Genomic DNA, 14,035 nt, shown 5'->3' on the forward strand with positions numbered 1-14,035 from the left:
AAATGTAGGCACGGTTTGTATGTAGGCAAATGGTTAAACAAACGGAGAGACATCCCTGCTATGGAATACTACTTGGCAATAAAATGGAACAAACTACTGATACACACAACATGGAGTGATCTCAAGGGCATTAAACTAAGCAGAAAGTCTCAAAAGATCACATATTGCATGGCTCTATTCATATAACTACAGTTACATGAAAAGTGCCCATTGGAGGAAATAGATGAAAGGTACCCGGGACCTCTCTGACCTGTCTTTGCAACTTCCTTGTGAATGTGCAATTATTTTCAAACAAAAAGTTTACTTAAAAAAAACTGTAGAAAAGACATTGTGTTCTGGGGAAAAAGTCTGCATTGTCTACGTATAGCACATCCTTCCCAGTTACCTGATTCTATTCTTTCATTGTCTTTGAACTATTTTTACACCTTTGAAAGTTTAGATAACTGATAGACATGCAAACCGTCCTGTCTGGTAAAGGTTCCCTTCCCCTCTCACCTGCACGCCCCCTCCATGGAAACACGAGTTTACACATGTTAAAACCATTTACACATTCAATTCAACATTGCCTTATTCCATATCAATCTGTGTCTTGACTTTTCCTTTGAATACTATGAGGGCATTGAACAAGTTAAAGAAAATCTTTAACATCTGTTCATTTTTTTTTTTGTCTGTATGAGAATCATAATTTTACTTTTTCTGAAAATTATCTTTTAAGAACATAAATCAGGTGGTGTCACTCCCCAGCTTTACCCCTCCCAAGCTTCCTGTTGCAGTTAAAATGAATGCCAGGGGCGCCTGGGTGGCTCAGTCAATTAAGCATCCGACTCTTGGTTTCAGCTTGAGCCATGATCTCACAGTTTCATGAGTTTGAGCCCTGCATCAAGCTCTGTCCTGAGAGTGAGGAGCCTGCTTGGGATTCTCTCTCTCCCTCTCTCTCTCTGCTCCTCACCTGCTCACACTGTCTCTGTCTCTCTCAAAAATAAATAAAACTTTTTTTTTTAATTTTTTTTAACGTTTATTTATTTTTTGAGACAGAGAGAGACAGAGCATGAACGGGGGAGGAGCAGAGAGAGAGGGAGACACAGAATCGGAAGCAGGTTCCAGGCTCTGGGCCATCGGCCCAGAGCCCGACGCGGGGCTCGAACTCACGGACCGTGAGATCGTGACCTGAGCTGAAGTCGGACACTCAACCGACCAGGCGCCCCAATAAAACTTTTTCTTTAAATAATAAACAAACAAACACACAAATAAAATGAATGTCAAACATTTTCCAAGGTGCACAAAACATGGCCAAGCCTGGGCCCGGTTTGTCCCAGGGCCTCACCTCCTCACTCTGCCCCATGCCAGGACACTCCAACTACTTGCCCTTGCTTCAGCTCCATGAGAACATCAAACTTGTTCCTACCTTATGGTCCCTGCACCTGCTGTCCCTGAGCCCGGACGGCTCTTTTCATGGATGGCTTTTTTTCTTGAGTAAACTCTCAGCTCAACTGTTCCACCTCAGAAAGATCTTCTCACACACACTGTTCTATCAAAAGTAACATACCCATCCTATTTTTTTATCACAATTATTTCTGAAATACTGTCAATAATTGTGCTATTATTACATATGCTTTTTATATTATATTAATATTAGTAAAGTAATCATATAAGCATATACATTTATGTATTTATTATATTATGTAAATGTGATATGTTAACATTGTTTGGTTAGTTTCCAGTTTATTTATTACCTGCCCACCCAAATTCCATAATAGTAGGATCTTGGAATCTGGTTCCATTATATCCCCCAATGCTTAGAAAGGTATCTAGCACATAGTAGGCATTCAAAAAATATTTGTTGAATAAATCCTTGGGTGAAGGGCACCTGGCTGACTCAGTCAGTAGAGCATATAATCATGGGGTCATGACTTCAAGCCCCACATTGGACAAAGAGCTTACCTAAAAACAACAACAACAACAACCAAACAATCCTTGGGTGAATGATGCTTCTGGAAGTAGTGAGGTATTCAGGTATCACTGGAAGTATGTAGGCAGGATTTGTACAACCACTTGGGAATGTCATAGCAAAACCATAGGCATAGGCTCGGTCACAAGAATAAAGGAGCCTGAAGGGCTCTTCTAGTACTACAAGCCTTGGATTCTGTGGCTACTACACCCTTTCTGTCATGCAGCGGGAAAAGCAAAGTAATCCTCAGACATTTTCCACCAAACGATGGTGTGCACACTCCTATTCCTGCCGCAATATCATCTCCGCATTAAAATGTTGAAGCTAATCAGACATTTAATTTCAAAGTGGAAGGTCATTATCTTGTCACAAAATTTTATTCCAATTACTTTTTTTTTCTATTATACGAAATGAATTAAAAGTAGCACAAAACATTGGGAGATCAAACAGTCAATCAGAAGCTCATTAAATATCATTGAAATTGGTGCAATAAAAAGCATTTCCCATGGCTGGCTTATTACTTAAAAGCTATATTCTGGATGGCTCAAGGAATTGACATGCTGCCAATCAAAAATCACCCTGTCCATAAATAGCCACTTGGCTTTTAAAAGTTCACTACCTTTTTTTTTTTTTTGAGATAAGAGTAAATATCTAAAGAGATTTAAAGCATAGGTGTAATTACCATCCTATCAGCCCCTATGAGACCCTAAAGAGAAGATATCAGCAAAGTCACCATCTGATAATTTAGACTATAACTTACAGAAAGATGCTTACAAAGTGCTACCAGTGATTTTATAAACACTTCAATACATTACTTATGTCCGATACTCAACTAAGTACAAGCCCAGGCAGGGATTAGTGGCCAGTTACAATTTTAAAATTGAGTTCAACTATACAGTTGGAAAAAATGCCTATTTTATTTTCTCAAGAGTGATTATAAAGCGCTTCATTTATCTATGGACTCAACTGTTAGCATGAAGACCTGAAAGTTGATCATTTTTAAATTTCCAATATTTTTCCACTAGGAGCCTTCCCCCCACCTTTTCTTTTAAAGCTGGATCACTAATTTTGGCATTTACTTTTACAGAAATGACCACTTTTTGACATATAGGAAAGTAGGTCCTTTTAGTTGGGAAAATATGACAACAGAAATACTGTTCCCAGTCTCTTAAGGTGTTTAAGTGGTGAGGATGATACAAACAAAAAATACATAAGCAAAAGAGAAAGCTCTCAGGCATAGGAAATTACTTCTTCAGTAGAAGGACTCAAGAATCTCTCCCCTTGAAGCCACCTCACACACACACTGCCACTACCCCAATTGCTTTTCAAAAGCCACAGCTTATTGGCAAATTATCTGGGAGTAAAGTGGGAGGGAAACATTTCGATGCAAAATTCAGAACTGCTTTATAGAAAGAAAAGTGTGGGAAGGTTTGTTATCATTTATTTCCTCCAGTATATCATTCAATTTCAGCTGTCTCACGTCTCAGAAGCAGCTCCCCCATTTCTCACTTATGTGCCTAAGAGACATCTCTTTGGCATCTCATTCTCTCTCCCTGTCTTTTACCAGCATTTCATTATTTCTTAACTGTCCCTCTCATGCTTGTCTCCTTTTTTCCTAGTGATCCACGTGTCCTCATTTAGCAGTTTTCAGAAGCCAGGGAGAAACGTTGCAAATAATGTTAAATATGATTAATATCTTGAATTCCTTGAAATATGACATGCATGAGTTACAATGAAACCTCTTTTATTTCCCCATGAAATGCTTTTGCATAATGAGAAAGAAAATGTCCTCTATGCCCTAATCAGCCCTGACAGTTCCTGGACTCCCAAATACTTTTATTTATGGCATTATTTATTTCATCTCTAATAAATGGAAGGGGGGGTACCCACAGCATGATCTGAGGAGGTTGCAGGAGAAAGGGAGACTATCCTAGGTGGAGGAACACAGAGGCTGAACCAACGGAGAGAAGGCTTCTAAGGGAAGGGAGATATGGGAAATAAGAGGAAAAGACCTGAACCCACAGAAGAAAATGGGTCACTTTCCCAAGATTAAAAGGAAAACTGAAAAGAAATGTTAACTTCAGAGTGGAGAGAGGGGAGTCATATATCAGAGAGGAGATGCACCCTGAATCCTAAACCTGGAAAATGAAGACTGACGGCTGGCAACCAATGTTCCTGGGAAGGAGTATGCTGGCATTGGAGCTGACCTAGTGGAAGGCTGATTTGCTCCAAGGAGCCTCTGGGAGAGGCCAGGACACTCCTCTAGATTTGAAGACAGCGCTACTCCATGGGGATCCTCCTCCAGACCACAGAGGCTCTTCTCTCATTCAAATAATTACTGAAATTGTGTGTCTTCCAGAAACATTGGCCTGGTGGCCCCAGATGCAGTGGGCGATGCAGGAGGCAAGGTCTCACACCGCCTTGGTTCTACAAGCACATTTACGTATATATCAAATGACATTGTTGAAAGTATCTAATCACCATCCCAAAGGGAGGTATCTGGTCATATTTTTCCCTCAATTGCACAGACAGTCTACGTGCTATGAGAAGGAGTGAGGATATGAATTCAAATGATCTGGATGCATCTCTGCACTCGACTACACACTCCCTGAGTGTCTGGCTTTGGGCAATTACCTCGCGAGCCTCGGTTTACTCATCTGCAGAATGGAGTAAATGATTCTGTTACACACTTTCGGGGCTCCTATGGGAAATTAATAAAATAACGTAAAAGTCCGACGCCCTGTGCGCCCTTGTGATATGCATGAGCTCAAAGACCATGTGGGCAGACGCAGAGAAGTGCAAACAACGCGCAGCGACCATGGATCAGGACCTTCAAGATGTTCTTTACAGAAGATTGGGGGAGCAATTCCCCGTGGGCAGAACAACTGGCTGTGGGGATACCTTCCCAAAGGACACACGCCCCGCCCCAACTACTACCAGCCCCTCTGTGCAACCCCGAGAGTTTGGGGTCACGTAGGGGGCGCCAGGGGCTCATTTCCGAAGGTTAACCCCGCCCGCAACGGCAGAAGCCTCAAGTCTGCACGTGGGGCTCCAAAGTCTCGCGCTGGCCGGAACCTCGCCCTGTTTACCCGCGCGCCCTCGGGATCCGGCTTTCCCCCTCCCTCCCCCCGTCGGAGGCGCACACCCGGCGCGCGGACCCCACGGGCGGCGGCGGCGGCGCCAAGCCCCGCCCCCGCCCCCATTATCATTAGCAGATATTACCCTAAACACTTGCTCTTTACCTCCTTTCTCCCTCCAGGCATTGGCGAGGCGGCCTGTCAATCAGCGCTCGGGCGGCAGCCCCCCGCGCGGGGGCTCAGCTATGCCAGCCTCAGCGACAGGCGGCAGTGGCGGCGGCGGCGGCGGCCCAGGCACAGGCACACACCCTCCCACACGCGCGTACTCGGGCAGAGCCGGCGGGCGGGAGGCGGAGGCACCCTCGGAGCCCGGCGCCCGGCGGGGAGGGGGCGTGCGACCGGGGACCGGCCCCGAGGCGCAGGATGGAGGAGGAGATGCAGCCGGCGGAGGAGGGGCCCAGCGTCCCCAAAATCTACAAGCAGCGCAGCCCCTACAGCGTCCTCAAGACGTTCCCCAGCAAGAGACCGGCGCTGGCCAAGCGCTACGACAGACCCACCCTGGTGGAGCTGCCGCACGTCCGGCCGCCGCCGCCGCCCCCGCCGCCTTTCGCGCCGCACGCCGCCGTCTCCATCAGCAGCAGCGAGCCGCCGCCGCCGCAGCAGTTCCAGGCGCAGAGCACCTACCCCGCCGGGCCCGGCCGGGCAGCCGCCGCCGCGTCGTCGTCGTCTCCATCGTGCACGCCCGCCGCGTCCCAGGGCCACCTGAGGACTCCGGCGCCGCCGCCGGCGTCCCCCGCCGCCTCATCATCCTCGTCCTTCGCCGCCGTCGTCAGGTATGGCCCGGGCCCGGCGGCCGCCGCGGGCAGCAGCAGCGCGGGCAGCGACGGCGCCAGCCTGGAGCTCAGCGCAGGTACCAACTCCTGGGCGCAACTTTCCTTCCCGCTCGGCCGCGGGGAGGGGTGGGGGCCCGGGAGCCAGAAGCTGGGCATGGCGGACACCTTTTCCGCGCGCCGGACTGGCGGGAGGGTCGTGAGGGGAGAGCGGAGAGGTGGAGAGGGGCGAGTGCAGTCCGGGCCGAGAGAGAGTCGGGCGTCCGAGCGCACCCCTGAGGCCTCCACGCGCGGGCAGCAACTTCTAGAGGATTCCCCGCCGCCGCCGCGTGCGGAGCTTCCGACGGCGCGCGCGCCTCCTAACAGGTGGCTCCGCGCTCGGTTGCGGCTTGGCGCCCAGGAAGCCGGGCTGTGGCGGTCGGCGGCAGGGGTCTTTCGGGCGGGGGTCAGAGAAGCAGGCTTGGCGCCGAGGCCGCGCGCCGGACACCCCAGGGTGACCGCCACGGCCGCTCCCGGAGAGGCTGGGGCTGCTCTGGCGGCGCTCGGGGACTCCTTCCCTTTATCCTCGGCTGTTTTTTTTTCCTTCCACTTCTTCATTTACCTCTCTTTCTTCTCTTCTTGTTTTTCCTTCTCTCTCTCTTTCCTGGCCTTCTGATTATCTTTTTAACCACCTCTTTGGTGCACTATTACTCTGTCGCGGTCCACTCGGCTGGCTCTTGTGTTCTTTTTTTTTTTTTTTTTTTTTTTTTTTTCTGTGCGCTTGTGTTTCTCATGCGCGCGCTGTCTGCTCCCTCTGCCCCTCTTTCCCCACCCACCCCAGAGTCCCAAACCGTGTCAGACAGCGGGTTCCTCTGCACCAGCCACGCGGGTGGACCTGACGCTCGCCCCCTGTAGCGGACTTTAGGGAAGGAGACGTCCCGCCCCTCCCCCCAGCCCAGAAGATTCCCCCACCCCCAACCCGGGCTCTCGGGGCCCGCCGCTCATACCCCTTCCCCACCAGGAGGGTGGGGGCTGCACCCCGGGATCGCGAGCCTCCCGAGCATCTGTCCTGCCCCTGAAGAAATGCCTCTCCACCGGGAGGCTGCAGGAGGTCCCCTGGAAAAAGCCAGCTCTCCTGCGGGTTAAGCTACGGGAGGTGGGCTGGTAGAAAAGCCGTAGCCTGGGGGCCTGGCCCAAGGGCCCTCCGCGTTTATCTCGCTTATCAGAACTAAAAGTTCCTGCTCAGGCCTTTTTTGGTATTTTAGAACCCCCCAAATTCTGCATATCGGTGAGTCCAAGGCTTTTGTCCTAATGAAAATGTGAGCATTGTCTCTAAATGAGTTGTAGACGCCTATGCTAATGTTATGTTGTTTGTCAATATTTTGACACATGAGGGATTGGTTTTGAGAAAGAAAATCTGATTACAGGTAATAGTGAAGACTTCCTGTTCTGTCACATGTCTCACTGATTTGGAGGTGTTTGTCGGCTTTGAGTGGGGTTCTTGTGTAGGTGTCTTATTGTTGGTGGGGTGGGTTTTTTATTTTCAGTTGCCCTTGACCCAATATTCTCTTGTGTTTTTATATTCATTGTTAGGCTACCCATCCACTTCCATTTTTCTCATTTTTCTTCTGTGTTCTCCCCTTCTTAGTAGTAGGTTTGTGTTCTTTCTCTCTGGGTTTGGAGTCTTATTTATACTACTTTTAGTTCATGCCCGTGTTTATTCCCTAGTTCTGCTTAATCTTTATCTTTTTTTATGTTCTTTCTCAGCAGTTTGGGTTCTTTTCCCATGTTCTGTATTTGTTTACTCCCTTGCATAACCTTAGTTCCACCATGTTTACTAGGGGAGGGGGGGAGGGTTCCCCTTTTTTATCTGCCTGTTCAGTCTTTAATCTCATCTTGCTTTCTCCTTTTAGTCTTTGCTGTCTTTCAATCTTTTATTTCCTTTTATACACTATAAATCTGCTCCCTCATTGCCATTTTCATCCATAGTTTTAACCTTGCTTTTTCCTGCTATTTTTCCTGCATTGTTTCTTTTTTCTGCACCAGCCACTTGCTGTCCTTTCCATGCTCCTTCCTACTCTGGCAGTGTCCTTGCTGTCTTTCATTCACAAGGAGTTTGTGGGTATTGTTTTCCTTTTTCACCTTGTTGTAAATGTACTCTTTCAGTGTTTCTTCTTAGCTAATTTTGTCTCCATCCCCAGGTGGAAATCACAACATCACTGAATCTAAAAGAGTGAAAAGGGGCTTTGTTTGATACCCCTGAAACTCCCTATATTTTTTATTACCTTTTATTCTTAAAGGCTGCTTGCTTGCTTTCGTTCGTTCTTTCTTTCTTTCTTTCTTTGTTTCTTTCAGGTCATAAAGAGTAAGCTTGATAGCACCAAGGGCAGGATGCCATTTGCTTGTTGGAAAAATGGGAATTGGATAGTAGGTTTCTTCCATGCAATGAAGAAAATGGTCTGGCAGGAAAAAGAAAAAAAAAAGGCCATAGTACTAGACATCCTGAATTGTGGTCATAATATTAATCATTGATGGACAAACCCATCTCTTAACCCAGCACAGAGATGTGAGTGGCCATCAGAGGGACAGTCACCTTAAGAGCTGATTGGCTCTTTGAGGAACTAGTGGTTCCACTTTGAACCAATGAGCATGTGTGTACAGACAGACACCACTTAAGCATATTGAGGAGGGGGCTGGAGGAGGTGGTAAGTTGCTTGTTGCACCCTCACAGAAGTGTTACTGTAACCTCGAGGGCCACCTAATAGACTGAAAATAGTCAAAACATTGATGTGATGAAATGAGTCAAGGACAGAAGAGATAAAACTGAGTGTCCAGCATAAAGGCAGTGAAAAGATGAAAAGGTTGAAGTGAATCTTATTTCCCATTAAAAGCCATAAACCATTGAGAGGAGAAATGTGATTAAAAATAGATTTTTCAGCATTCTTATAAAATCTCATGAAGAGTATAATTTTCCTTAAAAGGGGTAATATACCATGGTTTTAAAAGCGTATTTTTCCTCTGTGGGAGGCTTAGAGTTAAAACCCACGTAGATCTTGATATGCAGCCTAAATTTGGCATCAGGAAATGGGAAATTGCATCTTTAAGCAGAGTACAATCAAAAATGAATTACAATAAATCCTATATAATTGCATAGGTCATTCTCTTTAATGAGATTTTATTAACCTGACTGTCAAGCTTTTGAGTCAGGCAGATATTTTATCTTCTTCAACTGATAAAAGTGTCAGCTATAAACCACCATATAAATATTCATAAATCTACACATCTGTGGCAGCCTATCAGCATCATTCTTTTGGACATTAAAAGCATTCTAATTACTTTCTGTCTAGCAGAGCTGAAATGCTGCCTGTTATAGTATGTGCTTGGCAGGCATGATTGCTTTTGTTTGCCATCACAAATAGCAGCATCCTATTTTATATACCGATGGTCCAGAAAATATTCAGGGATTGACTGAGCAGGATGAATATTAGGAAGCACCATCTGGTTTTGATAGCACCAAGTATATTAACTCATCTGTTAATTTTTGACACATCATTGATTTATTTATTTAGAAAAATTGCATCCTGTTTTGCTGTTTTGATGTTTGCCATTATGAAAAAAAATTGGATGGCATTTTTTTTAAGACATAGTTCATTGATTTAAGACAAGGGTGATGCTTCCAAAGATGCTTTCATTTTCTAACTTCTATTTTCTATGCCTTGAAGTCTTCTCTTAAGAAGTTATGTTAATGTTTTAAGGAAATCATCTATTTTGAACTAGCTGGAAATCCTTTTGGTAGATATAATGTATGGATACATGATAATAGGTCACAAAAATTTTTTTCTGCTTCTGCATTTTTAATATTAATATATTTCACCCTCCGCTGGGTTAAAATCAAAAGGTTACCACTAATCTCGATGGCTGTGATCTCCTTCATAGTAACAGAATACTCTTGGGTATGTGCTGTGATGGGCAAATTCCATTCAAGGCTTTACTTACAAAGAAGGACATTAAAGTAAGGCGCCTGTGTTTGATTGCCGAGTTCCCATCCCTCTTCTTATTCACTTATCAGATGTAGGATGGCTTAAACCACTTACATTCAGAAGAATTTCTAGAAATGAATTTTTTAATTAAAAAAGTAATCACGGGTTCAGATTTTGGAATCAGACTAGGCAAAATTTCCAACATGATACTATCCCAACAGATTGTGCAATAGAGCAAAATAAATTACAAGTGGTCACTTTATAGTGCTTCGTGGTTGTGCTGTATGAATATTTTGTGGTGTTTAATTTTAGAGAAGTTAAGAATGAAGTCGGTAGTTTTAAAGCCCCTTTGTAAACTGTTGGTGTTCTTCCCTGCCATCTCTTGAGTGGAGCATTCTGTAACTAGGAAAAAAAAAACAGTTAAAAAATTTCAAAATACATGTTCATACTTTGCTCAATTAAGAATCATGGGTCAGTGACCATTCAATTGTGTTCATATGAAAACAGAACTTTTCTCCATTTCTTAGCGATAATGAGCATTGCACAGTCCTTGCATTTCTAATTATATTCTGTCTGGAAAGCTAAAGTATTGCTGGCTGCAATATGTAGTAGGTAGAAAGATTTGCTGTTTTCTGCCGAGTGTAATAGTAATATTGTTCATCATATCTTTCCGTGTATTGACGTTAAAACAGTATTTAAATATTTTAAGATACCAAAAAGGAGAAATTCAACTTTTTATGGTCGTTATTTTTGCATCTATCAATTCTGAGAACAAATCCAGAATGAAGCATTTGTAAAAACTGAAGGCAAGAAGTGTTTTATGGTTGTAGCTATTCTCTGATACTCTGGGTGCACTTTAATACATTATCTTCATAATGTAGTGTATTACATAATGATTTTTTTCTCAGCATATTACAAGCTTATCCTTCAATTAAGAAAACAAATCATGCTTGTCCCTAAGTCAGATTTTTTCCCTTAAAATCTATACTCTAATGTGATGTATCAATATGATTAAAGCTACTGAGTGTGCTTTAGGACATTGAACAAATATATTTGAGCAATTCTTTATAGCCACTTCTCTTTTAGCCTTTCTTTGCATATTTTGTTCCTTTCATCAAGGTTACGTTAAAGGTGTATAGGCTGTAAATCAGTTAGGGCCATGCTGATTAAAATGCAAACAGTAAATACAACTTCAGGTCTAGAATGGGATTATAGGATTAAAATGAATGAAAACTGCCAGTGTGCTAGAATTGAAAATTCGTGATCAATAACATTCTTTGATTTTACTAATAAAAGAACAAAAACCCGGAAATGAAGACCACTGTGCAACATCTTAAGGCTTCCCACTTTTATGGTTCAGCTGTTTACTTTGTTTATTTGGTTTTGGTCAGTGTAAAGAATTAATACCCAAATATTTAAAGTCTTTCCCCATTACCTTTTGGTTTAAATCAGGGGCTCAGTCCTTCCCTTCCATCTGGCAGGGGGCAGAGGCATCAATTCCACTGTTTGGTGTGTAAAAGATACTTCTTATATCCATCTCCCTTTTCTCTAGTATAGCAAGTGAACTTTGTCCTGGCTGCTGCTTCAGTGAAGTTCCCAGCCCATCAATCAATTCTAGCCTGAAACTATGCCTGACATCTGGTTTTCTTCTTCAGCACTCAAAATCACTGTGTAAAAAACAGGCCTGTGCCTAATATTTGTGGGATTTAGGACAAGAGTACAGATGCAGGCCTACATACCATATATCTAAATAATTAACAAACTATTAAATAAAATATGTTCCATCCACCTCCCCTGACAAATATACCTTAATGACCAGATCTGACTTTGGAGTTTTCAGCCAGCCCATGGCCTTCTCTCCCCACCCCCAGCTTCATCTTCTAATAGGAGGAGCCTCACATACACACGAATGGATGCCCCCGTCCAAACTTCCAGGCTCTGGCACCATGGTCTGTCCTTGGGAGAATGGCTCAGGGAAGAGTCCAGCACAGGCCCTCGAAGCAGTTTAAGTAAGGAATTCCTGGATCTTGGGTACCTTACCATGGGGAGGGGAAGGGATGGAGGAGGATGATTAGGGCAGGGCCCCCCTCCCTATGTCTAAGGGTGGTACTGCTCCTAAGCATGAGAAAACACCATGGCAAGAGCAAAGTAGTCCCGTGGACTCTCAGCCTACCCAGAATGCAGCCAAAGCAATGTCCAGTGTTACAAATGAAGATCTATATATTTATGAGAGGACCCACATGCATTCAGTAAATATTTTGTTGTTCCCATAGAAGCCCTCAAACATTTCACCATTTTTCATTTTTAAAGTTTTTTCCCCTGAGAAAAAGATAGAGCCAACATTTTCAGAGACAGTAGGTAGCTAGTTAAATTTCTATCATAAATACTTACTGGCATCTAAAATCTACAGTATTTTGTTTGTTGCCATTATTCTGGATAGGGAAGAGATGAAATGAGAGGCATCCTATAGCTGTATACAAGCCCTATAAAGTATCTCTGTATATTTATAAATAGCCCATTCTGGATGGTAGTCCAGAAAGAAGAGGCTGCACCTCGTGATATTTGCATTTAGGGTGAATTTTCAAGACCCAAGACTGACAGAATTAAATCACATTTGCACAGTTTTTGAGGTGTTTTTGGTTGTTGAACTGATTGTTTTCCATTTGCTTTTTATTTTTCACTGATTGACAATTAGTATGCTTTAGAATACATTTATGTCAACTAACCAGCAGTCTGGACACATGCCATTTAAAAGATTTGGCAATCTAATGGAAGAGGCTCATGGAAGAAGCACTACTGCTTTTCACATGATACTTGTATGGACTGGCCTAAATATTGGCCTTGACAAGAAATCCAAGTTCACAGATAAATGAAGAGAAAGAATAGTGAACACAGATGTTGGATAACACAGTTTTGCTTTTGGGCTCATCATCTTTTGCCTTATAGGCCATCCTTTGTTTTACTTTAGATGTCTAGTGAGCTCTTCAAAAAGACTTATCTTTCTTCTCCAGTTTGCATCTGGAAGCAACGTACTCTCGTCAGGGATTGTATCAGCTGATTAATAGCAAGGGCATGAGGGCACTCCAGAAATAGAAGTAATGATTGCTGTAAGCCCTCCTATCAAGGAGGAATTGAGTCTGCGGTAGCTGGCTCGATTCGTTAGAGTAAGGATCTTAATGAAGCCAAAGGTGTGAGTTCAGACTTGTACAGGCCAGTTAATGCCACAGAGAGGGAAATCTCTCTGTGGTGCCCAAAGTCACAGTGCAGCCGTTTCCCAGAATGAGGGACTGGGAATGACTCTTCAGACACCACTCTGGTTGCAGAATGACAGGAAGCTATGCATCCTACTAAAAGTACATTCACTGTGTTACCTTGGTTTGGGATGGAGAGTAGAAATACATAATTTTAACATTTTTGAATGTTAACCTCAAAATTGAGGACCTTACTTACCCTTGTCTTTGGCTGTCCGTCTCTGATGTGTTTTTTCATGTGTTTCAGAGAGTCGTATGATCTTGGATGCCTTTGCCCAGCAGTGCAGTCGAGTTCTTAGTCTCTTAAATTGTGGAGGAAAACTACTGGACTCCAACCATTCTCAATCCATGATTTCTTGTGTCAAGCAGGAAGGCTCGAGTTATACTGAGAGACAGGAACAGTGTCACGTCGGGAAAGGGGTCCACAGTCAGACGTCAGATAATGTAGACATAGACATGCAATATATGCAAAGGAAACAACAAACTTCTGCCTTTTTGAGGGTTTTCACTGACTCCCTACAAAATTACCTGCTCTCGGGGAGCTTTCCAACTCCAAACACCTCATCAGTCAGTGAGTATGGCCACCTGGCCGACGTGGATCCTCTGTCAACCTCCCCCGTGCATACACTAGGTGGCTGGACCTCCCCGGCGACATCCGAATCCCATGGTCACCCGTCCTCTTCTACACTGCCCGAGGAGGAAGAGGAGGAGGAAGAGGAAGGCTACTGTCCTAGATGCCAAGAGCTGGAGCAGGAGGTTATTTCACTGCAACAAGAAAATGAAGAGCTCAGACGGAAATTAGAGAGCATCCCAGGTACTGTGCCATATTCCTTGCAAGCTAACTGCAGATCATTCCTTCCTGGTGTCTCTGTGTGCATGCGTGCATACACGCATGTATATGTATGGTTTTGGCCAGTGAGGTAAAAAAGTTGAAAAACAGGCATCCACAGGGTGTCCTTACCCTTCCAGT

The 14,035-nt window shown here is 44.2% G+C and overlaps 1 protein-coding gene across 3 annotated transcripts in view; it reads left to right on the forward strand.

Moving 5' to 3' along the window:
• The first annotated feature begins 5,370 nt into the window (after nucleotides 1-5,370).
• Nucleotides 5,371-14,035, forward strand: part of BEND4 (BEN domain containing 4) — a 38,491-nt gene continuing 29,826 nt past the window's right edge. For 2 of the 3 annotated variants that reach the window (XM_042936491.1, XM_042936493.1), the window contains exons 1-3: nucleotides 5,371-5,935; nucleotides 11,686-11,823; nucleotides 13,313-13,879. In XM_042936491.1, coding sequence (XP_042792425.1) covers nucleotides 5,449-5,935; nucleotides 11,686-11,823; nucleotides 13,313-13,879 — 1,192 coding nt within the window. In that variant the 5' untranslated portion in view covers nucleotides 5,371-5,448. The remainder of the gene's footprint in view (nucleotides 5,936-11,685; nucleotides 11,824-13,312; nucleotides 13,880-14,035) is intronic. The other variant, XM_042936492.1, reaches the window with a different exon arrangement.

This window comes from Panthera leo, chromosome B1 (assembly GCF_018350215.1).
Source record: "Panthera leo isolate Ple1 chromosome B1, P.leo_Ple1_pat1.1, whole genome shotgun sequence".
Taxonomy (NCBI): domain Eukaryota; kingdom Metazoa; phylum Chordata; class Mammalia; order Carnivora; family Felidae; genus Panthera; species Panthera leo.